This window comes from Xiphophorus couchianus, chromosome 4 (assembly GCF_001444195.1).
Source record: "Xiphophorus couchianus chromosome 4, X_couchianus-1.0, whole genome shotgun sequence".
Classification (NCBI taxonomy): Eukaryota; Metazoa; Chordata; class Actinopteri; order Cyprinodontiformes; family Poeciliidae; genus Xiphophorus; species Xiphophorus couchianus.
Window position 1 is genome coordinate 1,070,658 of NC_040231.1, and position 27,989 is coordinate 1,098,646.

Genomic DNA, 27,989 nt, shown 5'->3' on the forward strand with positions numbered 1-27,989 from the left:
AAACAAACTAATAAAAAAAACAAATGATGATAATAAAGATATAAAATAACAATAATGATCTGCTAAAGGAGGTAATAATAACAGAAGGAAGGACTGATGGACCAATCAGATCTCTGATTATTAATAGGTTCATATGTGAGAATCTGAGATTATAATCTGGATTTAACAGAGAAGCTAAACCAGGAGAAATATAATCTCAGTTTTAGTTTTCATCAGAACTCATCGCTTCTTCACTTCATTATCAGACGTGGATTTAATGCCGTCCAGATCAGCAGAACTTCACCTCAATCCGACCTCCTGCTGACCTCAGGTTGAAGCAGAAAACCAGCAGCTTCACCTCAGGTTTCCACGGAAACCGAGTCCTGCGAAGTTCACAGATGGGCGGCAGAGACACGAGGAACTGAAACTGGAAGTGCTGAGACGTTTCACCGCCATTCGCCAAACACTCAGAAAGCAGAAATGAAACGCTTCGTAGAAGAACGATCCCTGAAACTCTTCCAGAACCGTTCTAGAAAGTTCGGCTCAGAGAGAAACTTTTCCTCTGAGTCTGGGAGTTCAGCTGGGGCACCGCCAGGCGACCTCTGACCTCAGGCCACACTGAGGTCTGCTAACGAACCAGCCGGGCTCCCTGTGGATCATGGCTTCCATCTGGAGAGGAACGCGCTCACCTCCATACTGCACATAAAAGCAGTTTTATGAAGGAAGTTCATCATTTTCCATGGAAGTGTTTGAAGCTGTAGAGACGATGTTTGGACCGAATCATTGACCTCGTTGTCAGGAAGACATTTTGCAGCTGATGTTTATGGTGAGGGACATGTGTCCTCTGTCTTTAACTTCCTGGATCATGTCTTGATTAAATAGCTTTCTCTCCTTTAGTACACCAGTTCCTCCTGCAGAAAACAGCCCCACAGCATGATGCTGCCTCTCCCATGCTTCCCAGTTGGTGTGGTGGTCTTACCATACCAACTGGGACAACTGGGACAACTGGGACAGGTCCACTTCAGGCCACATCCTGAGTCAGTCTGCATATTCTGGATTTAAGCTAAACTATGTTGTGTTTAACTAGTTCAGAGCTACATATTTAGATTGGAGCTAAATAGTTAACTGGTTAACTAACTTAACTTGCTAGCTAAGTATTTAGCTTTAAACTAAATACTTATTTCGAAACTGTGACATTTATGAAAGTGAAACTTGGTGAAAATATGACTAAATCTAAAGTTTGAGGCTAAATATTTAGCTTGCTAACTCATTTTGGTGAGACTGAATAGCTGATGCTGCCACTTGCTGCATCTACAATCACCATTAACAAATATTATAAAATCCTACTTTTATGTTGATAATCCACTTCTGCTTATCGGCAAGTAAATTTGCATATTAGCTAAATATTCTTTGAGCTAGTTTAATATTTATCTGCAGCTAAAATAAGTATTTAGCGCGTTCGAAGCTAAACATGCAGTTTGGAGCTAAATAGTTAGCTTGTTCATGTAACATTTGTCTTACTAGCTAAATTTTTTGTTTAAAACGGTGATATTTATAAATGAATGACAGGCTAAATAACCCAAATTATTGCTGTTCATTTTTAACTGGTAATTTTATAAACGGTATTCCATACAGCCAAAAGTATTACTACCTAATAAATATGTTAAATAAATGCAGCTTCTTTTCTCAGCCATAGATGACATAATCCAGCTGCAGTACTCCCAGTCTGCCGCCAGGTGTCGCTGTTTCTCCTCTGAGATGATCTGTGACTGCTTACGATTTAGAGGAGACAATAAAACACGTTCAGTTTTCATCTTTTATTGGTTAGGTCATCCAGCTACCTCACCCTTACGCATTTAACTTAAAATTCATTTTGATTTTATTAAATTAAAAGAAAAACAAAAGCATTAAAACAAACTTCATTCAAACTCGTCACTTAAAAAATGCAAGAAAAGAAAATCAAACAGGATCTAAAAAACAACAGCATCAAACCCAAAGTGATTGAAACTGCGCCACAATGAAGGTGAATCTGTAGAAAGGTGGACAACAGATGCTCAGGCAGGATCGCTCCCTCACCGGGCCGGCGGTACCGGAACCGGGTCGCGGCAGGCGGAGTCGGACTCCGGCCCGGTCCCTAGAAGCCGAAGGTGTTCTCTCCGCTGTACGCCACGTACAGGAAGCCGTCCTCGTCTTTCTCCTTATCGTACAGCTGCCCCATCGTGATGCTGCAACGGATCAGAGGCGCCATTATTTAACCACCCTAAAGTATTCACACCCACAAACGACCCACAGGTCTGAAGACTGAGTTCTGATCAGAGGAACTGAATGATGGAAAACCAAAACTACACGTCACCCTGAACACACCATGACTCCCAGTGAAACATGGAAGAGGCAGCATCATGCTGCGGGAAGCGGCGGAAGATGGATGGAGTTAAATAATCCTGGAAGAAAATCTTTTAAAGGTTCAGCTTCCAGCAGGTCGACCACCTGAACATCCAGCCGGAGAAATTATGGGATGGTTTACATTAGAGGGGTCCAAAGTGTGGCGCAGGGGCCGTCTGTGGTCCTGGAAATGATTTTGATCGGCCCTCTGACCACAAGACATGAATGGGAAAAATTTGGCCAACAAACAGAAAAACAACTGATGAGCCAAAAACCTCAGGAACTGTTTTTTAAAAAAGCAACAGTTGCTGCGTTTCTGTTACAAAGGAGCCAAAACTTTGACAATTTTCCACTAATGTCAAAAAACAACAAAAAAACTATTTCACAAGTGCTGCGTTTCCATGAAATAAGAAATGAAATGAAATTTCTCATGGTTTGCTCCAGTAGCAACATCATGTGATGCAAAACAATGTTTTTATTAAATAAACTAATTTCAAAGGGACCAAAAATCCCACCTCATCCTGGTGCAAAAACCTTTTATTGAAAAACAAGATTCTTGTGTTTCCATTAAGAGAATTTATTTTCTAAATGTCAAACTGCGTAATTACAGTCAATGGAAACGCAGCTGGACTTTAAAATAATAGATTTTTTTTTTTTCCTCCGAAGAGTTTTTGCGGCGCTAGTGGCTCGTATTTTTTCTACAGTAGGCAGACAGGAAGGAGGGAAGACATGCGGTAAAGGTCGTCGGGACCGGGAGTCGAACCCGCGACGTCCGCGTCGAGGACTAAGGCCTCCAAACGTGGGGCGTGCTAACCCGCTGCACCACCACAGCACGCCCCACAATAATAGATTTTATTAAAATTTGGTTTATCAAACAGTAGGTAGAACATTAAAAAAAAGAAAATCCACAATAAACTTATTTTTCATTTTTGATTGAATGAATTTTGTGGATTTGTTTTAATTTGCCATTTTTAACCACAAAGGAAAAAAGTTGAGATGAAAGCAGATTCATGGGTTAGAGTGGCCTAGTCAAAGTCTAGACCTGAAAAAGCTGATGTTCTCCATCCAACCTGACTGAGCTGGAGACGTTTTCAGTCAGAAGACCTACTCTCCACACTTTTCAGATTCTATCGGTAAAACGTTAAATGAATCATTTTCGCTCAGGTGTGAAAACTAGTGCAAAACGTCCAGCAGTGAGCGACGGCGCGGCGGCCATCTTTCACAACCTGTCGCAATAATCAGGAAATCAATAAATCACATGATAGACACTGATAATCACAGAAATCTCCACCTGCATGATTTTTTCTCTTTCTACCAAAAACTGGAAGATCAAATTCTTCAGCCTGGTGTTTACAGAGACTTCATGATTCATCTTATTTGTTGTTTCTCTTGTTTTATTCATTTTAGAGATTTAAAATGTCTTCCAGTTCCAGTGCTAAATCTTCATTAGAACCTAAAGTTTATTGATCTCAGAATATGATCTTGCATTATTATGCCTTTATTAAAATTATAATACTTTAAATGGTCTCAAAATAACAATATTATCGTTTATCGTGATAACTTCAGGGATGATTTATCGTCCAGGAACCGTTGTTATGGTGACAGGTCAACGTAAACATGAGAAATAATGAGATGTGATGATTTACAGGTCAGATTTCTGCACACGGTCGGATTCTGGTGGGAAACTGGGTGAAAAAGAGGTCAAAGTTCAAAATAAAACCAGGAGAGCCAGAGTTTGGGATCAGGTCTGGATCCCCGGCGGGAAAACCGACTCAGGGCGGAAACAGGAAGCTGACCTGGACTGAGGGACGGTTTTGTCCACAAACAGGAAGATGGCCTTCTCCGACGGCAGCTGGATGCGTTTCCTGATGATCCACATGAACTGGGCCACCGTGATGTCGGACGGCACCAGGTACTTCCTCTTATCGATGTCCACGATCTGGGAGCCCGACACCTTCTCCACGATGACCTGCCAGGGACAGAGACGTTAGAGGCGGGGACACGTCCCGCAGGGAGGACACGTCCCGCCGTGGGGACACGTCCCGCCGCGGGGACACGTCCCGCCGCGGGGACACGTCCCGCCGTGGGGAGACGTCCCGCCGCGGGGACACGTCCTGCAGGGAGGACACGTCCCACCGCGGGGACACGTCCCGCAGGGAGGACACGTCCCGCCGTGGGGACACGTCCCGCCGCGGGGACACGTCCTGCAGGGAGGACACGTCCCGCCGTGGGGACACGTCCCGCCGCGGGGACACGTCCCGCCGTGGGGAGACGTCCCGCCGCGGGGACACGTCCCGCAGGGAGGACACGTCCTGCTGCTGGACACTCACCGGGACCCGGTCCGGATACTTGCTGCGGATCTTGGTCGACTCTAAGCAGCGATGTTCTGCAGAGTAAACACACACAGAGATCAGCAGGATGCTAACTGGACCTGGAGGAGATCGGAAGCTGCGGAGACGGATCTCTGACAGCGGATCTATGAGATCCCAGGAATCTGCCGTCCATCAGGCAGGAAACCTCCAGCACAGGAGGAATCCTCTGCCCTCCAAACACAATTCGTGACATTTATTTGGAAAACAAAATCCTGCAGATTTACAGACGAAATTAGATTTTGGTCGAGTGGCAGCTCCAGAAAGCCTGGAGGTCCATTAGCGGAGATGAGTTCAAAGATTGGAGGAAATTCTGGTTTCATGGAGGAGAGCAAGGGGCTTTCTGAGGAAATGAGGCCCGCATCAGGAGGAGAGGATGCTTTCAGTTTCAGCTGGAATCATGAAGCCTGGTGGATCCGGCCCGGTACAGAACCCGGTTCGGTTCGGCTTCCAGCGGATGTTTTCCGGGTTCCTGGCAGCAGTTCTGGTTGGAGCTTCAGCACCAACAGCCATCTTTAAACCCGACTTACTTCCAGCAGCTCCCCCTCACAACAACCAGGCCAGAACCCGAACAGAACCGTTTCTAAGCAGCATCTTCACCCAATTCCAGCTGAAATCGTCCAATCAGAGCCACAAACCCGGATTGGACTCAAACCGGTCCTGTGTCAGAACCGTTTCTCCGGTTTTTAACACTTCTTACCCAGGGAGTGATCCTCTTTGAACATCCACTTCATGTTGGCCGTGTCCGGGCGGGTTCCGCTCGACGCTGCGGGTTTCAGAGGAGAGTCCCGGTTCCGGTTCCTCAGCGGGTCTGGCGGTGATGGTTCCCCGGAGTTAGCGCTCGTTCAGAGGCGGCAGCAAAACCTTCGCTAAACCAGATAAACAACAACAAACTCCTCCGTCTCCTTCTTCACAGCCAGGCCTCTAAGCTCCGCCCACCGTGACGTCACCGTGGGCTGTACCACTCCGCGGCTCAGAGAAGGGTTGGAGTAAAGAGAAAACTGCTGGTTTATTCTCGGTATTGATTCCGAAAATACGAAGCATTGTTCAATAACTTCTATTATTTATTATCAGCCTTTATAAACCACAGAACTTTATGCTTTAGCTGACAATATATCCCGTCTGCCGGTGTTACACCCGCAATAAGACGCTTCTTCGCTCATAGTTTCGCCCGTTAACAACGCCGCCATATTGGTAAGGTAAACTACTGTTGTGACGCCACAGGAGGAACACAATACTGGACATAACACTGTTGTTTTATTTAGAAATTAAAATAATTTGATGCGCATGTATGCAGGAATAACAGATTTCGGTCATACAGCTTTTATTTATTGATAGTCCACTTCCACTTATCGACACGTGAATTAGCATGTTTGCTAAATATATTTATTGTAAACTAATTATTTTGCTAGCTCAAAGATAAACATTTTTGTATGGAGCTAAATATTTAGTTTTAAACTGACATTTATAAATGAATAAATGAGTGAAAATATGACACAGAAAAATTAATCCCCATTTTTCTTTCTCATCACAGGCTAAATAACTCAGATTATTGCTAATCATTTTTGTCTGTGTAAATGTACAAACATGACATCATATCCTCTTGGAAACACATTATAGATTACAGTCAACTCATTAAAGGACGAATTTCTCAATAAAAATTTTGCAAAAAGAAGAAAATATATATGTATATATACTGTATATAAAAGAAGATGTGGTGTAGCATGTCACTAGATGTCACTACATCCTTCACGCTGCACCTTTAAAGTGTTTGAATTGATTAAGTTTCATTACATTGTTTGGGTAAATGTCTTGGTTAAATCATCTCATAAAAATAAAACATGAAATCTGCAGGAAGTGATGGAGTTAAAGATGAGCTGCTATTTCCTGTTTCCACCTGCAGATGGCGCTCTGGTCTGGTCGCCTGGCGGCAGCGGCTTTCCGAGATGATGTCCGGTGGAGAGGCCGAACGGCTGCGCCTCCTGCTCCTCCTTCACTTCGGGTCGCAGCCTGAACCCCCCCTGGAAACTGAGGTCAAAGAGCTCGCAGGGAGCAAAGGTCAAAGGTTTCTCCGTCAGCAGGCCTCCCAGGCGAGCGCGCCATCCCTCCAGCATCTGGGCGCGGACGGCGGCGGGACAGTGAGCCGGATCCCAGAAGATCTGAGGAGCCAGAACCTGAAACCCGCAGAAGTTCAGAATCCCGTTCTGAAGGAAAACAAACCAACATGGAGGACTTTTAGATTTCCAAACGTTTTTACCAAATAAACCCTGAAAACACTGGGGTCAGAGGTCAGCTTTTAACACTACAGGTCAAACAGACACAAATCAAATAATTAGAATATCAAGAAAAACATAAGAATTTATTGTATGGAGCTAAATTGGAGCCACAACATGTCTTCAAAATAAGACATTTAGAAACATAATAAATAAATAATTTTAAGTTGTAGAATATATTTTTTATTGAACGATAAAATTCTGTGAGGAAATGGAAATGTCCTTAGAACATCACTGGTATTTAACGTTTATTGGTTTTGAAAAATATTGCAGATTCAAGCTGCTTATGTCAACATCACAACACAAAAATATGTGATTTCAACAAATTGGTGCAACATTTTCAGCTCATGTTATTTTTCAAAACCAGTCATGTAAACATTGAATTTTATTTTTCCAGTTAAACTTTTTTTGTTGTTTTAAATAACTTTTTTTTTCACTTTGAATATTTTAAAATTATTTGATTTGAACAAACTTTATGGCTTCAATGTAGCTCCATATTTCTTTCCACTTTACTTTCTGATTCTGGTTCTTAAATGGATTTTTCTTCACAATCCTGTCAACGCTGCGGTTCTCCCTGGTGGACCTTCACACTTTTTTCTTCCACCCAACTTTCCATGAACATGTTTGGATACAGAACTCCTCTTTGGCCGTGACCTGGGTGTGTCTCACCTGCAGCGGCCACAGCGTGACGTTTATGTCTCCGTCGATGCCGTCGGGCTGAAACATGGACTCTGGGGCTCCGGTGGTGAACGACAGCAGAGCCTTCTTGTCCTGAAGGAAACATGGATCAGCAACGTTCAACATTTATTGTGTCAGGCTTGGAGATCTTCCCTGGGTGACTGTGACCTTGAAAACGCCCTTGCTGTAGATTTTCTGCAGGCTGAAGGCGAACCCCTGAGTGAGGACGCGGTCGAACCAACCCTTCAGGACGGCCGGGACGCTGAACCAGTAGAGAGGAAACTGGAGACGGCAGGAGAAAAAAACTTTACATTTCATCAAAAGAAATCTCCTCTGGCAGATTGTGACTCTTTAAAAAGGCGTAAAGCGTTACTGTTCCACCGATACCGCCTCTCTTTTGTAAAGGAGTAAATATTTTTAATTTAATAAGATATAAACCTCATTATAACGACATTAAGATGAGACATTTTTCTCATTTTAACAAAATTTGAAGCAAATTCTGGATTTATTTTATAAACAGAGCAGCCAGTCCAGCTAACATGTAGAAAAATAATAAAATAATAAAAATGTTTTGATTTTTGGTTTGTTTTATTGTGAAACTCAGGAGTGTTAAGCAAACCGGTTGAAATTAGCAATAAATCAATTAATCAAAACTCAGGAATTTCCATTTGCATGATTTATTGTTTTTCTCTTCCTAATAAAAGCTGGATGCTAAAAGTCTTCAGATCCTGTTTTTGAAGGATCATTTTCTTTACGGAGACGGAATAATTCATTATATTTGTTGATTCGGTTGTTTTGTTTATTTATTTGGGATTTTTAAAATGTCTTCCATTTAAATTTAAAGGTTATGGATCTTTGAGAATGTGTAGTTATGCCAGTATCATTGAACTTGAAAATGGTCTCAAAACAATAATATTATTGATTATTATAATAACTACTCCAGAAAACCCGCCGGTTTGTATAAACCTGAGGAACAAATGAAACGTGACGATTTGTGGGTCAGACGTCAGTAACTTTAGCAGCTGAAACACATTTCCAGGTTGCTAAGCTTTTTCTGATTTTATTAAATCAAACAAATTGGTGTCAAATGATCAATTCAGTTTTTCACGTTTTTTGTTTGAACATTTTGATGATGACCTCTGCTGACCTCTGGGAACTGTGTTATTTTAGTAAATCCTAGGGCCACAAACGTTGGACATTAATTTAGTTACATTTGACAGAAGCTGATTTCGCTCAGGTCCACAGAAGTGACCTCTGACCTGGAAGATGATCAGCTGCGCCTCCTCCAGCTTGCGCTGCTCGGCGGTGATGTCATCGCTCAGGCGGCCCTCGGTCCAGGCCCGCATCGTCTCATCGCCGTACTGGAAGTGATCCGGGTTCTTCAGGTCGCCTAGGCAACAGAAACGGCATCAAGAGGAGAAACTCTGCAGACAAATGGATCATCACAGCAGCGAAGTGGAAACTGACCCCAAAAATATGAAAGAACGAAGGAAATGAACCACAAAATAACCTCAAAAATGAAAAGAAAATGGCTGTAAAATATGGAAAACATCTGCAGAGACACAGAGATGCTGGAAAAACAAGAAAAAAAGAAACGGAACAAAAAATGAACTAAAATCTGCTGGGAAATGAGCAGCTGCTCACATTCCACAGGAAAAAATCATTTTTCACAGTTAAAACCATGTTGTTCATAAAACAGACAGCAGAAAGCATGACGTCACAGCCTTCATCACGGAGGAGGAGGGGGGTCACCGATGATGTCATCCTGCGTGGCGCTGGCTCTGAAGTTCATGGCGTAAAGGTCAGACACGGTGACCCGGAAGCCCTGACCCAACAGCTCCTGGACCGCCGCGTCCCGCAGCGCCGCGTTGAACGAAGCCGGGCTCTGATGGGCGAAGACGATCAGAGCCGCTTTCTGAGCTGGAAACACCGGAACCGGACCGGAACCGGACCAAACAGGTCAGAACAGATTTTACATGTAGGAGGAGGCTTTATTATTACTGTTATAACTAGTAGTAATAACAATTCATTAATGTTTATGATTATAATATTAGTAGTAATTATAGTAATAATAATTATTTCCTGGTTTATTTTCTGACAAATCATTATTAATAAAATATCATCATTTTAATTATTTTTAATAATAAACTTGTTTTGTATGATTATTTCTTGCGTCAAATATCAAATTAATTTAATAATTTATTTTCTTTGTGCTCCAATTTTTCATTTTCTGTGAGAATATGCAGATTTTCTTTCAATTTAAGATAAAAACACGTGTGACACTAACTGCCTCGGAAACATGAAATAAATTCTAATTTAACGTCTAAATATGTTGCAATAAAAATAAACAAAGTTTTTTAAATTAACCGATTTCTAGATTATAAACATTTACATTCTCACAATATTGTAATTTTAAGTCGATTAATTCTGCTGGGCAGGAAAAAAAACACAAATGCTTAATTTTAGACTAAAATAACAAAGTTAATAAACTAAAGATATTTTTATCTTTAGCGGGTCGTTCAGGTGAACCTACCCATGCTGAGCGTTCAGGTCCGCAGGCTGCAGCCGCCGCGGCTTCAAATCCGGGTTTTTATCCGCGCTGAGGCCGCAGGAGCGTGAGAACCGACCGGATCTGAATCCGGACGGAGTGAATGCGTGAGGACGTGCAGGAGATCAAGAGACTGCAGGAGCGAGCGAGCGTGTGTGTGTGTGTGTGTGTGTGTGTGTGTGACAGTGGATTCGTAATGCGTGTAAGTTTGGAGAGTTGTATCTGTGAAACATAATTTATAAAAAGAAGATTTGTGTGTAACTCTGAGTTCTTGTAAATGTTTGGTCATATAGATACACAAATATTAAATATATTGTTCAGAAACTGATCAAATTGGGTCTTTCTGGATTTCAGACACAAATGCAGTTGAATCTGAAGATTCTGTGAACGTTAGTCCAAATCATTATTTATGTTGAGTTTGTAAAGTCTTCAGTTTGTTTGGTGAATAAATGCAGCAGCAGGTTCAGATCTTTATTACTGCTGAAGCAACAAAATACGGTTTCAGACCAACATCCAGCTAAATGACTGATCAAAGGTCGGTACATTTGGAAATATGTATGAATGATTAACTGGTAGATGAACTCTAGCTGTTTTCTAGTCTGATCTATTTAACCAAACTCTACGTAAATTAGCTGTGTGTCGATGGTGGTTTTTACAGGACAGAACAATAAATAACAGTAAACATGAAAACATAAACACAAACGTTTTGTGTTTGCCAGCATTAAGACGTGAACTGGTGCAGGTCAAAGCTTTTCTACCCATATGAATGCACTGCTGACTGCATCCAGCTGACAATCAATAAAAACCAGATGATCCACAACACTGCAGAAGAACAGCATGACTCATGACGGGTTCATGACCTAAAGATACTTAACGAGGTTTGGGTTGAAGAAAGACCCTTAAACTGCTGAGGTGACACTAAACATAAGGAGTGAAGCAGCATAGCTAACGCAGACATTAGCTCCTGCTAACAGAGAAACATGAGGAGAGAATCAAACTGCCAGACTAAAAACAGCAGTTGTCTAGAGTTCATCTACCAGTTAATCATTCATACATATTTCCAAATGTACCGACCTTTGATCAGTCATTTAGCTGGATGTTGGTCTGAAACCGTATTTTGTTGCTTCGCAGTAATAAAGATCTGAACCTGCTGCTGCATTTACTCACCAAACAAACTGGAAGGTGTTTTCCTTCATACTGATTTAACGTTGCCTCCAGGACCCTCAGAAAACTGATTTGTGTCTGGATCAGTGATCTCCCAGCGGCCCGGGCCCCGGGCCCCAAACCAGTAGCGGCTGGTGCTAAAAAAAACTGAGGGGGGCGCACACAAACAAACAAATGAAAAACAAACAAAACAAATCTTAAAAAATAGCACTATTTGAACATGAATTTTGCCCTCCTTTCCTTCTGCCCTGCAAATTTCTCAATTACATTCTTGTTAAAGTCAGTCATCTCTGTGACTAGTCTTTTCTCCATTGACAACATGGCCAATGCATTCAGCCTGTCCTGAGTCATTGAGTTTCTCAGAAAAGTCTTGATTCTTTTCAGAGTTGAAAAGCACCTTTCAGCTATGCTAAGTTTCCCCAAAAAACTTAGCTTCATTGCATTGTCTAGGTGGCTGCGGCTGTTTTCGTGCCGTTTGCATTTTTCTGAAAGATGTTTTAAGTCTCTTACCCCAGTTGTTGTCCACATTTCCTCCGTGCCAGAACTTTGAAATAGCAAACACGGAAAGCAGTAAAATGCATTGCTTAATGCAAACGTAACCGTGAATCGACCTAACGAACTGCAGCTGCGCTAATGAGTCGAATCGGGGATTGTCCAATCACACAATGTTTTTAAAACAATTAGCCAGTACTGACACTTTACCAGTAATGACACAACAGAATGGGTGTGTCCGGGACGCAGAGCGCTGCGCCCTGTGGAAAACCTTAAACAACCAATTAAAAGTCAGCCTCAGATCACCTGCTTGCCAAAAGTTGATGCGCCTACATACACTCTCATTAGGACGGCGCCCTGCACATAGGAAGTGTGCACAATGTGAGCAATTAGAATTATGTATTTACTATTTTAATAAATTCTAACATGTCTATTGGACACACAGTATGAATAAATACATTTCTAAGTATTTTGCAGTTCAGAATAGAAATCATTTATTATCTAAACAATTTAAAGGGGGCGGCGCCCAAGCGCCCCCTACTGGCCAGCCGCCACTGCCCCAAACTGGCCCCGAACCGGCTGTTCCTGCCCGTCTTCATTGCTCCTTCATTAGGTGCTAAAATATATTCAGATGATTTAGATTTTCACAGGACAGCAAATTTATTTTTGAATTGATATTTTGACACAATTAACAGCTAATAAACTGTTAATTGTTTATTAGCTGTTATTTAAGTATGTAATAAACACAGACTTAAAAAATACATATTTCATGGATTTATTTGAAGCACCACTCATACACAGCCTTCACAGCCAAACACTGGATGCACAAACATTAAATCAACACAAAAACAAACATTTCTACATGTTCATTCTGATGATACCAGTAACGTTCAGGTTCGGTCCTGTTGATCATCATGTCCAGGAAAATCTACATGAATCTTCTAACACTAACCGTCTGTTTGAACTTTTCCTAAAAATACACGGATTTAGCCGCGAACAGCTAAAGTAGCAAAGCTAACAGAAACATATGAGGAGGGCAGAATATCAAAATACCAGACATATAAAACGTAATCTGAAATTATTTATAATTACTCAATGTCTCATTATAATCGGAGAGCAAAGCGATCAGGTTTAACTTCTACTTACTTCCTGGGCAGAACCAGAACCACCGGGACGCTCCGACTTGCTTCTCGGTTTTCCTGCCTATTTTTCCGGCCAGCGAACCATTGCGCCACCCAGTGGCCGTTTTTCAGAGCACGTTGTCTCCTGTGCCGCTCAAAAATGCAGAATATGCAGAATATGTCCACTTCGGCACAAGCACAGTGAGAAACGTTTAGAGAATTAAAACACTAGACTCAGAGCAAAGCTCAGATGACCCAGCTTTCTACTAGCATGTAAACGCACCATCTACACACAAATCTGGGAGTGAAATGACAGTTTTCTATGTGTGTGTGTGTGTGTGTGTGTGTGTGTGTGTGTGTGTGCCAGGTGACTTGTGTGTGTGTGTGTGTGTGTGTGCCAGGTGACTTGTGTGTGTGTGTGTGTGTGTGTGCCAGGTGACTTGTGCGTGTGTGTGTGTGTGTGTGTGTGTGTGTGTGTGTGTGTGTGTGTGTGTGTGTGCCAGGTGACTTGTGCGTTGGAGAAGGTTTATTTTATTTTTAAAGTTTACAAATCCAGTATTACACACACACACAATATTTTTACACACACACAGATATTTTGAGACTATTTTCACTCCATATCCTGAAGTCTGAAATGAGTCTCAAAAATCCTGGTGCGTCGAAACCGGATCTGTGTGTAAATGCAGTTTTGTGTGTATCTGGCGACTCGTGTTAGTTATTTAACATTTGTAGGCAGGAGGTGGTTTGGATTCGTAATTATCAGATTTGTGAGGTTGTAGTTAAAATATTTGTGTGTAGAAATTTAACGTGTGTAGAAATTGTACTTGTGTGTGTGTACTTTTATTTTGTATTCATAATTTCTTCATATTTGTGTATGCATTTGACCTCATATATTGTCTGCCTCTCCATCTATACCCTCCTGTCATCAGACCAAAACGTAAATAAATCAAATCGTGCCCAGCTCAATCATTTTCTGCCTGTTGTGGCGCCCCTCTAGCACAGCGCCCCCTCTGGTCGCAGACAGTGCATACTGACTTTGCTCCGTGGTCTGGGCCGAGTTAAGATGATGATCTTCAGCAGAACTGAAGCGTTTCTGTAATCAGATCATCGGGACGTTTTCCAGGACTGGACAGGAATGTGTCCCGTTGCCTCGGGGATCGGATCTCCTGGTTCTGGTCGGGCTGCAGGTCCGATACCAGCATATGAGATCCCGATCAGTCCCAGATTATCATCCGCTCAGCGTCACTGGGTGGCGAGAGAGAAAACCCGGCACGGATCCGTCCAAAACCTTGATGTTTGGTCAGATGAAGAGTTTGGACTTTATGAAAGGTATTTTTACATTTTCATGAACTGTGATAATACTCAGCTCATTCTGGCTTATTTATGTCTTTAAATTAGATATTTAAAACTTCAGCATAACTTGTTTCCTGTTTACAATAAAAAAGACAAAACAGAAATAATTAAAACAATAAACTGGAAGATTGCTGGAAAACCGTTTATTAGGAATGTTATCACTCAGACACACATGATGAATTACACACAGATGGATGTTAGAAAACTTTATTTTTGTTACTGATTTTCCACTTAGAGTTAATGAAAAAATAAAATTAGATCATCAACATTTAAAAATACAGTTTTTAAAACCGCAGTTTTTAGAATCGGCTTAAAGTTTTATTTTGAAAATATTTGGCAAAAGTAACTCATTGGGATAAATATTCTAACTTAATGCATATGACTGTTGTGGAGCGAGAAAAATTAACAAAGTCCAAACCTTGTTAAAGAGAAAGAACAAAACACAGCTTTATTTTACATCTGCACAGATGGAGAACTCAGCAGAGATCTAACTAGACAAAGGAATCACCTCTCTATATATACTGTATATTGTCCTTCTCCCACAGACACAGTGTCACCACCAACATTCCCAAGGAGCTAATCAGATTAATACACACACAGAGAAAAATGCAACTTTCAGTTAAAAATGGGTTTCAGACAGAATATTGTGTGTCTAATAATAATCGCTCTGCCGTCGGTCTGGTCTTGTCCCTCCTCATGGTATGAAAACTATTTACTTATCGCCTGTTGCTAAACTTCTGACACACTGAGACAAACTGAAGGCTAAAAAGAGAAACAATGACTCTGTAAGACTGGGTGAGACATAATAAACTAATTAAACATTGTAAGATTAATATTAAATAAACTTCTAATAAAAGTAAACACACTGTAAATAATTATTTTATTCCACACTGTATTGTTTTGTAAAACAATACAAATAAAGTTCAATAATGTCCTTTTGTTCACATCCCTGATAATTCATGGAAACCAGCAGATTATCTAGAAAAGAGCCAAACATCTCAGAGAGTTATTATTAGTAGTATTATTATTATTAACCTGAATCCGTGACGTCACCGGCCTGCAGCAACCATGACGCAGCAGATGGAAGTCTAGCGCCACCTGCTGGACAGAAACCGAAAGTTTAAATTTTTAATCTGCTGGATTTTTGTTTCGTTCCCAGATCAGCGTGAAAATGACCAGAAACCAGCAAATAAAGATCAGATGTTAAAGTTTGAGGGCAGAAGGAGAAGATGGCCGCCACACCGCTCTCTGACCACATCTCAGCTTCCTGAAGGTCAAACCCAGTTCTTCACCCGCCGGCCTGCAGAGGAAACTTCTCAGTAATTTGTCGTTTCCTCTGGAGGTTCATGCTGCAGATGATGATGATGACGATGATGAAGAGGCAGGGGTCATTCATCTGGTGACCTTCAGCTCTAAAACTGGAGGGAAACCTGATGATCTCATTCAGGTTCTGCTGAAATGTGTTTGTTGAGTAAACGCTCCACGATGTGGGATCTTTCTGAAGAACAGTTCCTCACAGAACCAACATTCTGCTGGTTTCTGAACGGCGGGTCGAAACCCGGCTCCAGAGCCCACAAACATCTGGACAAAACGTCCGAGACATCAGCAGATTAGTTACATTCGGCTTTCCTTACATCGTTTGTCTTTGTTCTGGTTTGGATCAAGGCAAAGTGAGTTTTTAGACTGAATGATTCTTGGATTTAGTCAAAGTGGATGTTTATCTGTGTTTTGTCAAGATGTGTATAATTATCAGGCAGATTCTTTTCTTTGAGAAAAAGAAACTCCTGTTCGTTTAGAAAACTAGAACAAACTCAGAAAACCGACATCTAGTTTCATCAGAACAAGAATCAGAGAATCGCGACTAGTTTCTAAAATTTATGAAACATGGGGAACCAAGATGTAGTTTTATTCTTTGACTTTTCTTTTATTTTGTTTGTATTTCCTCTAATTCATTAAAGCACTTTGAATTGCCTTGTTGCTGAAAATGTGCTAAATAAATAAAATTACCTTCCACTCCTGTTACACTGTAAAAAATTCACTTCCATAATTTGGTTCATTTTCTGTCATAAAGAAAAAATGTGGGTGTTAAATTTTCAAAGTTATATTTTCACCTTGTTATTCCTACATTTATAAATGCCTGAGTTCAAAACTAAATATTTAAATCACCAGCTAAATATTTAGTTTGAAAACTACATATTTAATTCAATATTTAAATATTAAAAACTCAATATTTACTGAATAAATAACTATTTATTTAACTAACTGCTTAAATTAAATATTTTGCTTTGTAAAACTTACAGCAGCCTAAAAATGTGCGCTGGCTCCCCACCAGAGGGCCAGTTCTCCTAAATAAAGAAGCACAGAAACCTGCCACACTTTTCAGTTGATTTTTTTCTCTCTGATCCAGACAAAGACAGGTTCAGGTTTCTCTGTTGGAGGCGGACAGAATGAAAAGGTTCAGGGTTTGGGTTCTTCAGCTTCTGAAAATAACTGCAAACTTTCCATGAAGGGGAAGGAGGGCGGTTTGGTAACCATGACAATAAAACAGAGGGGCGCGACTCATGTGAATACCAGGGGAGGAGGAACTGATCAAATGTGTGTTTTATTCTTCATGAGAAGGAGAAGTCTGCAGGACAAAGAAGGGTGAGAGAGAAAATCTCCAACCAGCTGATTTCCATCATGTCTGTCATCTGGGGTCAAAGTTCATCAGTGTGCAGAGAAACTCGCTTCCTGCTGCAGGTTTGCAGCTTTCAGCAGCCGTGTTGCATCAGCTGCATTACCTCATCAACGCTCATCAGGTGACAGTGAAAGTCAGCTCTGCTTCTAAATCCAGGAGACGAAGCTTTATACAGCGGGGGAGGAGAACATGAGGCCGGGGCGGGTCCAGGCCGGGGCGGTACCAGGCCGGGGACAGGTCCAGGCCCAGTTTCACTGCGTTAATTATTCATGAGGCCAGTTAAAGTTTTGTTTTTAGAGCTTCAACATGCTTCCTCTGCGGCCTGCAGGGAGGATCACCAGGACCTGTACAGGTCAAGGGTCAGAGAGGCAGCTAGAATTTCTGCAGACCCCACACATCCTGGACACAAACCGTTTGGACTTTGAGCTTCAGGTGGCGCTACAGAGTCAGTTTCTCCCTCCAGATCGTCTCCCTGAGAAAAACCAGAGCGAATGTGAGGAGTGGTAACAGAGCTGCAGCGTAAACAGTCTTCACTCACTTCAAAATAAGAGCATGAATTAGAGTCGCGTCAATTTTGATTAAATAATTACAGACATTTTAACCCATTTCATTTTTCTGTACAAATTTTTGCAGTTTTGTTTACATACCAAAGTCCTAAGCTGGAACCTTTGTATTTGCCTGTTTCTGGTACGCCCATAAATGTGACGCACAGCTACATTATGCTACATGCTAACAGCGGCGATGGAAGCTGCTTCTCTGGGTTCATTTCTGCTTCTAAACAATCTGATCTGGAAGACACGATTGTTGTGTTCAAGTTGAGCCAAAAGCAGTTAGCCTATCAGTGACGCTATGCTAACCTAAAATAGCATCTCAATGCTAGCATGTAGTAGCACCTAACGCTAATGTCAGCGTCCACATTTCTAAAGAAGCTCATTGAACGATCAGAGAAACTCTGGAAAGATGAACGGATGGAAAAACAATTTTATCTGATCTGACGAAGAACATGAAAATAAAAATTATAAATATCTTTAATATTCAGCTCAGACGGCTTGACAATAATTTAGCAGTTTTCTATTAAAATGCAATAAATTAATTACAGACCCTCCAATTAACTCAATTAAAACTATATTTTAGTCCGTGAATATTTAGCATGAATATGATTGTTTAACTGCTTGACAAATTCTTCAGTCAGAAACTAAAACATCAACATATCAAACTGTATTCAACTGACAGAAAACATCCACATTTAGAGTTAACTTAAAGATAAAAGCTAAACAGCAAAAATGCTAATGTGCTAAAGAAAATGTTAGCATGCATTAGCTAATTAGCACTAATACTAAATGAGGTAAATATTCCACTTTCAAAACAAGAAGAATGCACGCATCAAACTTTTACTTCCTTAAGAGAGGCACTTTAGCTTATTAGAGGCAAATGTTGGCTGCCTGGAAACCGCTTCTTTAGATTTCATATATATATATATATATATATATATATATATATATATACATTTGGAAAAAAAAAACAACTTTATTGACCAAAAATCCTTCTTGGTTCTGATTCTCTGGACCTGAGAGGGAGGATCAGAGACCAGAACCGCTGCAGAATGTTTCTCCGTCATTCAGGAAACCAGAAACCTGGAGGTCCAAAAATTAATCTGCACCGACGACAGGAGACACTGACACGTCTGAACCAGCTTTTCTAAATCAGAAACATTTCTCATGCACTGATCCAGAGTAATCACAGAGCAAATCTTTTCATCCAGATTTAAACGGTCTGACCGTTTCCAGCTCTGGTCCCGAGTCACTGGTACCGAATTAAGGAAGCAGTCATAATAATGTCGATGAACCGGGTTGCTGAGAACCAGAAACTGAAAAAGTCCCGCATGTCGTTTCCATCGCAGCCGGTTGGACCCGTCTGAAGAACCGACCGCTGCTGCTGCTCATCAACCTGGGAGCCAACATTACATCCACTATAAGGATTATTATCGTTTTATTCTTTGGCATTTTAACAAAAATAGTAAAATATTAAAAAGGCACCTAAAAAGGCATACTTTATTAGCCTAAAGTTAAAACATACTAAAATGTTATTATATTTAATAGTTATTTTTAAAGTAAGCATTAAGTGAATTTAAAAAAATTCTGTCTTGAGCTTATATTTTAAAATATACACAAAATATCTTTAAAAGCATATTGTTTCATTGGTACGCTTGAGCAAATATTTCGTTCACTTAAAATATACTTTTATGTAATATATTTCTTAAAAGTAGATTTTAAATTATATTTAAGTGTTTAAAGTCATAGTGTTAAAATTGGTACAAGCATGCTTTTAGCACTTCGTATATATTTATATGTACACTTAATACTTAGTATACTTAAAATGTACTTACACAAATTTAAGTATGTTTGAAATATAGTTTTTTCAGTAGGGCGGCTTCCTGATTGGCTGAAAGCTACAGCTGGAAAACGTCTGGAAACGGTCCGCAGTCTTCACCTTTTCTCTTAATGAAGCTTTTTATTGGCTTATTTATTGGTTTATAGGATCCATTTACTCAGCTGCTCTTCCGGGGTGCGTCATTAAAAACAAACAAACAAACAAACAAACAAACAAACAAACAAACATCCAGTTTCTTCCGCTTGTCCGCTGTCGTGTCGCGGGGTAACAGCTTCACACGCACAGTAGAAATGACTAACATGTGAGTTTTAAAACGCTGAAGCTCAGCAGCTGCTCGGTTCCTCCAGACTCTGATAGGATTGTTCAGCCGTGACGCGTCGTCCGTTTTAGTGAAACTAAATCAACACAGAGTTTCTGGAGGTTCAGGGACGCTGAGTCACTGCAGACTCCGGACGTCACATCATAGAAATGTTTCCATATGCAAACATTCCCTCCAGCTTTTCACAGTTCTGCATTTCAGCAAATTTATGCAAAATCAAATTTTTTGTGCTGATGTTTAATTGTGATTATGACAAAAACATTTGAATTGAATTAACGTCGCAGGTCCCGATCAGTCTCTCCACAAACTGTTTTATTTTTCATTATATTTTATGTGACAGATCAGAACAAAGAGGTCCATCACAATAACAAGGAAGAAAATATTATTAGACACTAAAAGTGTCATGAAACGATGGTGTGAGGCGGTGAGGCAGACGCTTGACACCCAGGTAGAAATGAAAATGATGATTTTAATGGTGAAAACCAAAGTCGACAGACCAGGCAGCAGGGCAGATGCTCACAACGGGTAACAGGCAGATTAGACAAGCGACGAGGACCCGACAGAGAACAGACACACAGGTGGAGTTAAATACACTGGGGGTAATCAGGGAACAAGAAACACCTGGGAACTAATCAAGGGGAGAACAGGACAACACGGAGACACAGGAAACTCGAAATTAACACACAGAAAACACGGAACACGACAAAAAGACTAAACGGAGGATGTTGGTCCAGCAAAAATAAAACTACAATTATTTAATTTGCCTTAATTAAAGGCTGGAAGTTTGTTGTTGTCATTGTCAGATTATGCTAATAAAGTTAAAAGACACGAGCATTATATGTAAACATATGAGGGGAATCTGTGTTTCTAAATATAGATGAAAAGTTTTATATACGCAGTTTGTCGGCGGGCGGAGCCTCTGGATCGCTGCCCTCTGATTGGATGGAGCCGCATTCCTGCAGAAAACATAACATTTCCATCTGAGTCAGAGCCGCAGCGCGAGACAAATATAAATCAGCCTGAGTGTGATCACACTGTGATTATTACTACTAATAATAATAAATATATTATTAGTAATAATCACAGTGTGATAATACATGTAATCCCCACATGTATTATCACATGTAGGGATTACATGTAATAATCCCCACATGTGGGATTATTACATGTGGGGATAATATTACTAATTATTATTAGTAATAATCCCCACATGTGGGATTATTACTAATAACCACATGTGGGGATTACATGTAATAATCCCCACATGTGGGATTATTACTAATAACCACATGTGGGGATTACATGTAATAAACCCTCCACGTGGGATTATTAGTAATAATCCCACGTGGAGGGTTTATACCATATATTGATATAAAGCGATCAAATGATGGCAGAATGAAACCGGATGGGCGTGGCCAGCTGCACCTGGCCCAGATATCACTGCGGGTGTATGTATAATTTTGACCCAATAAGAAGAGAATTCAATACATCTAATCTTACAGGCTGGAAATAAATAATAACAAACATGAAACCTGCGGCTGGTGGGACTGCGCATGCGCGTGTAGACAGCTTGGCGCTGCTTTTTTCGGATGATTCTGTAAGAACCTGGGGACGGACGTGTTGCTAGGTCCAGGTTCGGTTACGTGGTGTTAGGGAGTGGACCCTCTGACCAACATCCTCTCTGACATGAGGCGAACCCTGGCTCCCGGAGGCACAAGACGCGTGGGCGGGGCTTGTGATTCACAATACTGAAATGTTGTTTTCGAGGGATTCCCCATAGAAACGACAGAAACAGAGCAGAGAGGAGCTGCTATATAACAGGTGAGATGACGCGGCCGGACACACTCCCTGCTCAGGATGACACGCAGCGGGCTGCACATAGTGGGTAGCCGACCGGCCCCGGTCCGGTCCGGACAAGCAGACCCTGACCTGTGGTTCTGTTGCAGGCCTCCCTCTGCGCGCTGCTGTTGCTGCTCCAGGCCGGGCGCACCGCGGCGCGGCGGACCCCATGCGCTCCGCAGCTGAGCGGCCCGGCGGCCCGCGACCCCCCGGGGCCGCGCCCCCGCTGCGTCACAGAGGCGCAACTGCGCAGCCGCGAGGACCGCTTTCTGAAGAAGTACGCAGCGACCGAGCTGAGTACGCAGAGCAGCAACAGGACGTGTGCGCAGGTCCTGGAAGAAATGCGCAAAGAGCCGCAGAGATTCAAGGAGAAGAGCCGCAGGTCTCTGTCTCCGTGGGAGTACAGGTGAGTACGGAGGCCCGCGCGGGCCAAACGCGCTTCAAGTTTTATTCTAATAAGCGGGTTCATCCAGGAGTTGAAATAATGTCACAGCAGGTGAGTGATGCAGAAAACGTTTAGAAATAACGAAATTATATTAAAAAATGTATTTTCAAAATACAGGAATGAGATTCTGGTGAGAAATATTCACAGCCTGGCAGGTTTGCTTTAGTTTGATCAACATGATTTTTCAGTCTGGAGGTGATTTAGATGTTCTGACCTGAATCAGAGGGAGCTGAAGATGAGGGTGATGGTGCAGAGGCCTTCCAACCTTCACTGCAGCTCATCACCAAAAAATACATTTATGCTGCTAATTCAGATTAGGCATTAATTAGAATAAAGGAAATAAATATTTTTGCATAACATTTTTTATAAAATGTAAAAAAAAAAAAAAAAACTTTTTTCAATTTTTTTTAAAGTAATGTAAACAAGTTTTTTAAAAAGCATTTAAGATCAGGAAAACACACAGATGATGGAAAATGTGACAAAAATATAACAAAACATAACAGGATAAAATAAAAAGCCTTGAAGTGCATTAATAACATTAATAGTAATAATATATCCAGCATGTTTCCTCCTCTAACTATGTTTTCTTCTCTTCTGCATCATTTAATAATAATAATAATAATAATTTTTACTTTATTCATCCCAGCAGGGAAATTATTTCGCAGTTACAGCACATGACAGGAGCTGCGTCTGCAGGCAGCCAGCTGAGCCGGCGCCTTTTTTTTTTTTCCTGTCAGAAATAAAATTTTAGACTCAATGAAAATCATTTTAAATCTAAATCTTTCAGGGGTATGAATAGTTTTGGCTTCTTTTTGACTCAGAGATATCACATCATTTTTTATTTAGTTTTTGTTGTTAGTTTCATTATAAGCTACCATGCTCACCAAAATTAACAAATGTTGCCAATTTAGTGACTGGAGAGATTTTATCGGATACTTCCAGACCCAGAGATTTGAATAAATTTGTTATTTTTATGCTTATTCTTGAGAAAATATGCAGTTTTAAAGTTTGTTAGAAAAATATGTCTGAACAGAGCTTTCAAATGTTTATGAATGAATCCAGTTGCAGCAGTTAAGGCCTCAGAGATGTTAAAACCAGAGAAGAAGAAAATGGCTGGCAGGACGTTTTTCCAGTCCAGGTTTCAAATCTTCTTCTGTTCGACTTCATCTTTTTGGAAAAGTGTTTCAACATTTAGAGTTAAAATAAAAGCTTCTGCATCAGTTCTCATAAACCCTCCTGAACATGCTAACATGCATTAGCATCAGGTTCATTTCCTGTGTCTGCCGGTGTTCCTCAGGGCGCAGTGCTCAGTCTCCTCATGTTTGGCCACATGCTTCAGGAAAGCATTAATCATTTCTGCTGTAAAAAACAAAAAACAAATTTCCTTCTGAAAACTTTTAAAAGTAAAAAACTAATTTCTTTTCTTCTTGAATGACATGCAGCTTTAAAGCCTTCAACCATAATCATACAAATAAATGCATGATTATGATTAAAACTATTCCTTAAAGTGGTTCTGATTTATTCTCCATGATTTCCTCAGATTTTTTTCTTGGTTCTAATTGTTGGAAAAAAACAGAAAAGTTTCCCATAATACTTTATAAACAGTGCAATTTATATTAATTCACTGTATTTAAAGGTTATAAACAGATCAAATATTGGGGAAAAAATCCTGCAAAATTGAGCATAAACAAAATTCAGGATGTTGTGTTGCAAAGTTTTTCATTACCCTTTAGTTTTATTTTGTGTAACTTTTTTGTCTAATTTAGTCAGTTTTAGTTTTTAGAATTTGTTAGTTAGTTTTTATTAGTTATTATCAGTTAAATATTGGCAATGAATGCTCAACAGAATATACCGTTTTCAAGAAATGTATTCAGTTATTGTTGAACAGCTAACAGTTGGTGCTTCTCCCAACTTTTGCCATTTTGCTGATTAGCGTAGCCACCAGGAGGAATAATTTGCCGACAGCTGACATAAACTGCTTGAGTGGAGAAATTAAAACTATTTCACATCAGCCCGAAAGGCTGATGAATAGATTCATAAACACGAAAATGTAGGATATTACATATATATCAGTATGTTTTAGTTAGTTTTATAAATGCTAACTAGTTATAATTTTCCACTTTAATTTCCGTTTTTATTTATTTCAGTTAACAAAAATGTTTTCTCAGTTTCATTTTCATTAGTTTTGTTTATCTATCATAACATTGTGGATCAGTCAGAATGAAGGCGTTACAGTTTCCCTCTGGTACCTAACAACATCGATAAGAAGTCATTTATTGACAGTGCAATAATCATTTTTAACCAAACTTAATAACATTTACCTATAGCATGCTAAGTGTTTTACTCTATGAACAAATTGTAGATATCGTGATTCTATGAATGAGTTTTATTTTATAGTTTAAGAGTTGAAGGAAAATTTCCACCTCAATAGACTAAATAGTTTCATCTTATTTTTGCTTCTCTATAAAACTCTATTAACAAAATGTCTCTCAGAATAATATACATGGCACCATGAAAACAAAAATGTGAATTTTTGCTTGTATCTGTTTAACAACCCTGGTTGTAACGACCTGGGTTCTTCTTCTTCTGTGAACCTAATTCATTTGTTTGTTATTGACTTTTGCTGAATTAAATTTCTTATGTATATATTGTAAATTGTATTTTTTATCATAGTTGATCATGTTGCTTTTCGTGTCTCCTTATATAATTTATTCCTCCTATAATTGATGGAGATATATAGATATTATTTATAATAATATAAAGGTCTTGTTTATCTCTTTTAATTAGCTCTACAACCTTAAAAAAAGAGAAAAATATGGTCTTTTATAATTTATCTTTTACGGTGCTAGTAATGCCGAAATTAAGAGTAAATAATAAAGACGTGGTATTCTGATTTAGTAATATAATTAGATTAGTTGTGTTACCACCCCACGCCACTAGAGGCAGTAGCAAGCCCGAAAAGATGCGACTAAGGAGCAGATATAGAAGTTCACAGAAAGCTACAGAATTTGTTAAAAATTGAGCTGCGCTGAAGTAAATAAAAGAGAGAAGTTTAAATACATGCTGAGAATAAAAATCCTTAATCAAGGTGAGAATATATCACTGATTTTAAAAGAAAAAAAAGAGAGATCGCGGATAGCTTAGGAAACAGCGCCCCCTTCACTTCCGGAGTGCAATGGCCCCATTTCCAAATAAGGTCTGAGACTGACAGCGGTCCGTTCTGCCCTTCCTGTTTGCTGCAGCGAGGTGGACTTAGGATGTCTAAGAGGAAATCAACAAACTGAAGCTGCTGCCTTCACACACCAGATGGCGCTGTTTGCTTTCATGTAAAAATCCGCAATAAATGAATTATTTAATTTTACTGCAGATAGAATAGAAAATACTTTTTTGATCTCAAGTGAAAAATGCTTATTTGTTGACAAATTTCTCCATCCAAGGTGTTAAATATTAGTAAATACAAATAAAACCACATAAACAACATAAAATTAATTAAAAAAGATATGTACATAGGTGTGATATTGTAAGTGATTTAAATATAAAATAATAAATAAAATACTAACAAGCATGGAAATATGTTAATCTATGAATAAATGATTTTTTATTGAACCATTTATTTATTGATCGTCAACGATCTATAAATAAATTTATAGATCTATAAATAAATTTATAGATCTATAAATGAGTCCAAAGAAAGCGTAGCTTTAAAGACACTCAGAGTTTGGCTTTGGATCAGAACGGACTGGGTTTCCTGTCTCTGACCCGGTTCCTGTGGGCGTTCTCTCTGCAGCGTGCATCGGGACGCCGACCGGGTCCCGGCTGAGATCAGCATGGCCCGCTGCCTCTGCGACGGCTGCATCATCAACCTGCGCGAGGTTTCCAGCTACAACTCGGTGTTGGTCTGCGCCCAGACGACGGTTCTGAGGAGGAAGCCGTGTCCCAGTGACCCAAACAAATTTGTGGTCTGGAAGGAGCTGATGGCGGTTCCGGTGGGCTGCACCTGCGTGAGGCCCAATTACTCCCAGTAACCCGCTGCAGGTCCAGAAACACCCGACGGAACCGGCCTGACGCTGGGCAGCTGAACCTCTCTGAACATTTAGCTCTGACTTCCATCAAACTTTCCTCACTCAGGATTCCTGCTGGATTCAGCCAGAAACCGGAGAAACGCTGCGAACTGGTCCAGACGAGCCAGTTCTGAGACCTGATCCACTGCAGCTTCACTGTGGATCACTAGAACCAGTTCAGACTGGAACCGGTTGAAACCAGTGTAAATCATCTAAGTTTTCTGGTCGTCGTTCTTCTACATTTTCTTTACCCCCGGCAGCTGAACGACCCCACAGGATGATGCTGCCTCCACCATAGTGACCGTTTCTGCGTTCTTAGACATGGAATCCTCTCTTGTCGCGGCCGGTACCGTCCGGTACCATCCAGTCCAGTTGGGTGAACATAAATATCTCATGTTTTCATTTAAACTGATTTTTAATCCAAACGCTGAGAACCAGCAGTTCAGGGGCCTCATGTATCAAACACGGAGCCGTTTTCACACTAAAACTTGGCGTACGGAAATATTTAGAAAAAAATACCTGCTCACCTTTCCTTTAGAAATCCCAATATGTGGGAACAGAGCAGCTGCTGCTCCGCCGTCGCCTCCATAAAAACATCTTAATGTGAATTAGTATAAAAACCCGGAGGTCTGCCGCCACGGGAAGCAGTTACCATGGCAACGGCCTTGTTTGTAGCAGAATAGTATTTATAATAGTTATTATATATTTTATTTAAAAGGTGCTTTCACTTCACAAAAATAACAATGGAAGATAAATTTCCAAATGAACCCTAAAGATCTCAGAGCAGCAGAGCGTTCAGCCAGGATTTAAACGTTTCTTCTGAATCCAGGAATCATGAGCAGAAGTTACATTTACAGAGTCCAGATGATTTCTGTCCATAAGGCGCATTCACAAAGCGGGCGGCTCCACTGGAGGACGGCTGCAGCTGGACCGGTACCGGTACCGGTACCTGCTTTAAGTTCTGCTCAGAGCTCCAGGATGATCAGTCTGGATGAATCTAAACGATCAGAAACCAGCAGATCAATCTGATCTCTGATCAATGGCTCCATGTTCTCCATCAGAGCCAAAGCTCCTCAGGTAGCAGCTCACCTTGATGCAGCTACTGATATACCTGGGATTGTCTCCACACCTGATCACCTGATCAATAATCAAACTGTTTGATCAGCCCTGGTTTCTCTCTAGTGAGAATAAATAGATGCATTCAGACGATGAGTTTCATCTTTATGAGACACAAACTGAGCAACATGATTATTTACATTGAGTTTTTCTCATCCTGTATTTTCTTTATTTTGTGTTAGCTTATTGTCTGAGGATAATGAGGCCCTGGTGACTTTATGAAGCCGATTCCTGAATTGTTGAATCATTCCTTTAATCATCAACATCAAAGCTGATTGGCTCCTTTAAGTGAACGGAGAAACAATCATTGAATGATCCTGATGTATAAATCTTTACTCGGTCCAACCCCAGCATATTTATCCACTCTCCTACATAGAACTGTCGGTTCTCTTCGCTCCAATAACATTATTGTTCTGCATGTTCCACGTTTTGAACTGAAACAGTGAAACAGGCATTCAGTGTTTTTACCCCACAGCCTGGAATCAGCTGCAGTCTGAACTTAAGATGTCGGAAATGATTTGACTGGACTTATTTCCAGCAGTTCAGATTCTATGAAACAGTGTCATTGTTTTTAAATTGTTTTTATTGTTTTATACTTGTGCATATGTATTAATTGTTTTTATCTTGTAGCCAGGTTGCTATGTACTGCAAATTTTTGCTCAAGTCCCTCTTGAAAATGAGATCTAGATCTCAACGGGGTTTACCTGGTTAAATAAAGGAATATATAAAAATATATATATATATGTAACAGTTTTTGGCTGAATCTGATCAGCCTCCTTTAT

At 40.4% G+C, this 27,989-nt stretch overlaps 3 protein-coding genes and 2 long non-coding RNA genes across 6 annotated transcripts; 2 read left to right on the forward strand and 3 right to left on the reverse strand.

Moving 5' to 3' along the window:
- Window positions 1-1,781: 1,781 nt before the first annotated feature.
- On the reverse strand, window positions 1,782-5,661 carry LOC114143695 (gamma-aminobutyric acid receptor-associated protein-like 2). The gene is made up of 4 exons (XM_028015989.1): window positions 5,431-5,661; window positions 4,692-4,747; window positions 4,158-4,330; window positions 1,782-2,204 (listed from the first exon to the last, which is right to left on the reverse strand). The coding sequence occupies exons 1-4, from the start codon at window positions 5,462-5,464 to the stop codon at window positions 2,114-2,116; spliced, it is 354 nt and encodes a 117-aa protein (XP_027871790.1). The 5' UTR covers window positions 5,465-5,661; the 3' UTR covers window positions 1,782-2,113.
- Window positions 5,662-5,968: 307 nt separating this feature from the next.
- LOC114143681 (NAD(P)H dehydrogenase [quinone] 1-like) lies at window positions 5,969-10,391 on the reverse strand. 2 transcript variants are annotated; one of them, XM_028015967.1, is made up of 6 exons: window positions 10,215-10,391; window positions 9,434-9,601; window positions 8,941-9,071; window positions 7,850-7,963; window positions 7,673-7,774; window positions 5,969-6,934 (listed from the first exon to the last, which is right to left on the reverse strand). In XM_028015967.1, exons 1-6 carry the CDS (start codon window positions 10,216-10,218, stop codon window positions 6,611-6,613), a joined length of 843 nt encoding a protein of 280 aa, XP_027871768.1. In that variant the 5' UTR covers window positions 10,219-10,391; the 3' UTR covers window positions 5,969-6,610. The 2 variants fall into 2 exon arrangements, with proteins under 2 accessions (XP_027871768.1, XP_027871769.1); XM_028015968.1 differs by lacking the exons at window positions 9,434-9,601; window positions 10,215-10,391 and adding an exon at window positions 9,149-9,423.
- Window positions 9,531-16,330, forward strand: LOC114143706 (uncharacterized). The gene is made up of 2 exons (XR_003595292.1): window positions 9,531-9,640; window positions 15,519-16,330. It is a non-coding gene; the product is annotated as an uncharacterized LOC114143706 (long non-coding RNA).
- Window positions 16,331-16,432: 102 nt separating this feature from the next.
- Window positions 16,433-21,781, reverse strand: LOC114143711 (uncharacterized). The gene is made up of 2 exons (XR_003595297.1): window positions 21,676-21,781; window positions 16,433-17,508 (listed from the first exon to the last, which is right to left on the reverse strand). It is a non-coding gene; the product is annotated as an uncharacterized LOC114143711 (long non-coding RNA).
- On the forward strand, window positions 21,163-27,811 carry LOC114143691 (interleukin-17C-like). Its single transcript, XM_028015983.1, has 3 exons — window positions 21,163-21,627; window positions 21,693-21,991; window positions 25,818-27,811. The coding sequence occupies exons 1-3, from the start codon at window positions 21,604-21,606 to the stop codon at window positions 26,053-26,055; spliced, it is 561 nt and encodes a 186-aa protein (XP_027871784.1). The 5' UTR covers window positions 21,163-21,603; the 3' UTR covers window positions 26,056-27,811.
- Window positions 27,812-27,989: the final 178 nt, after the last annotated feature.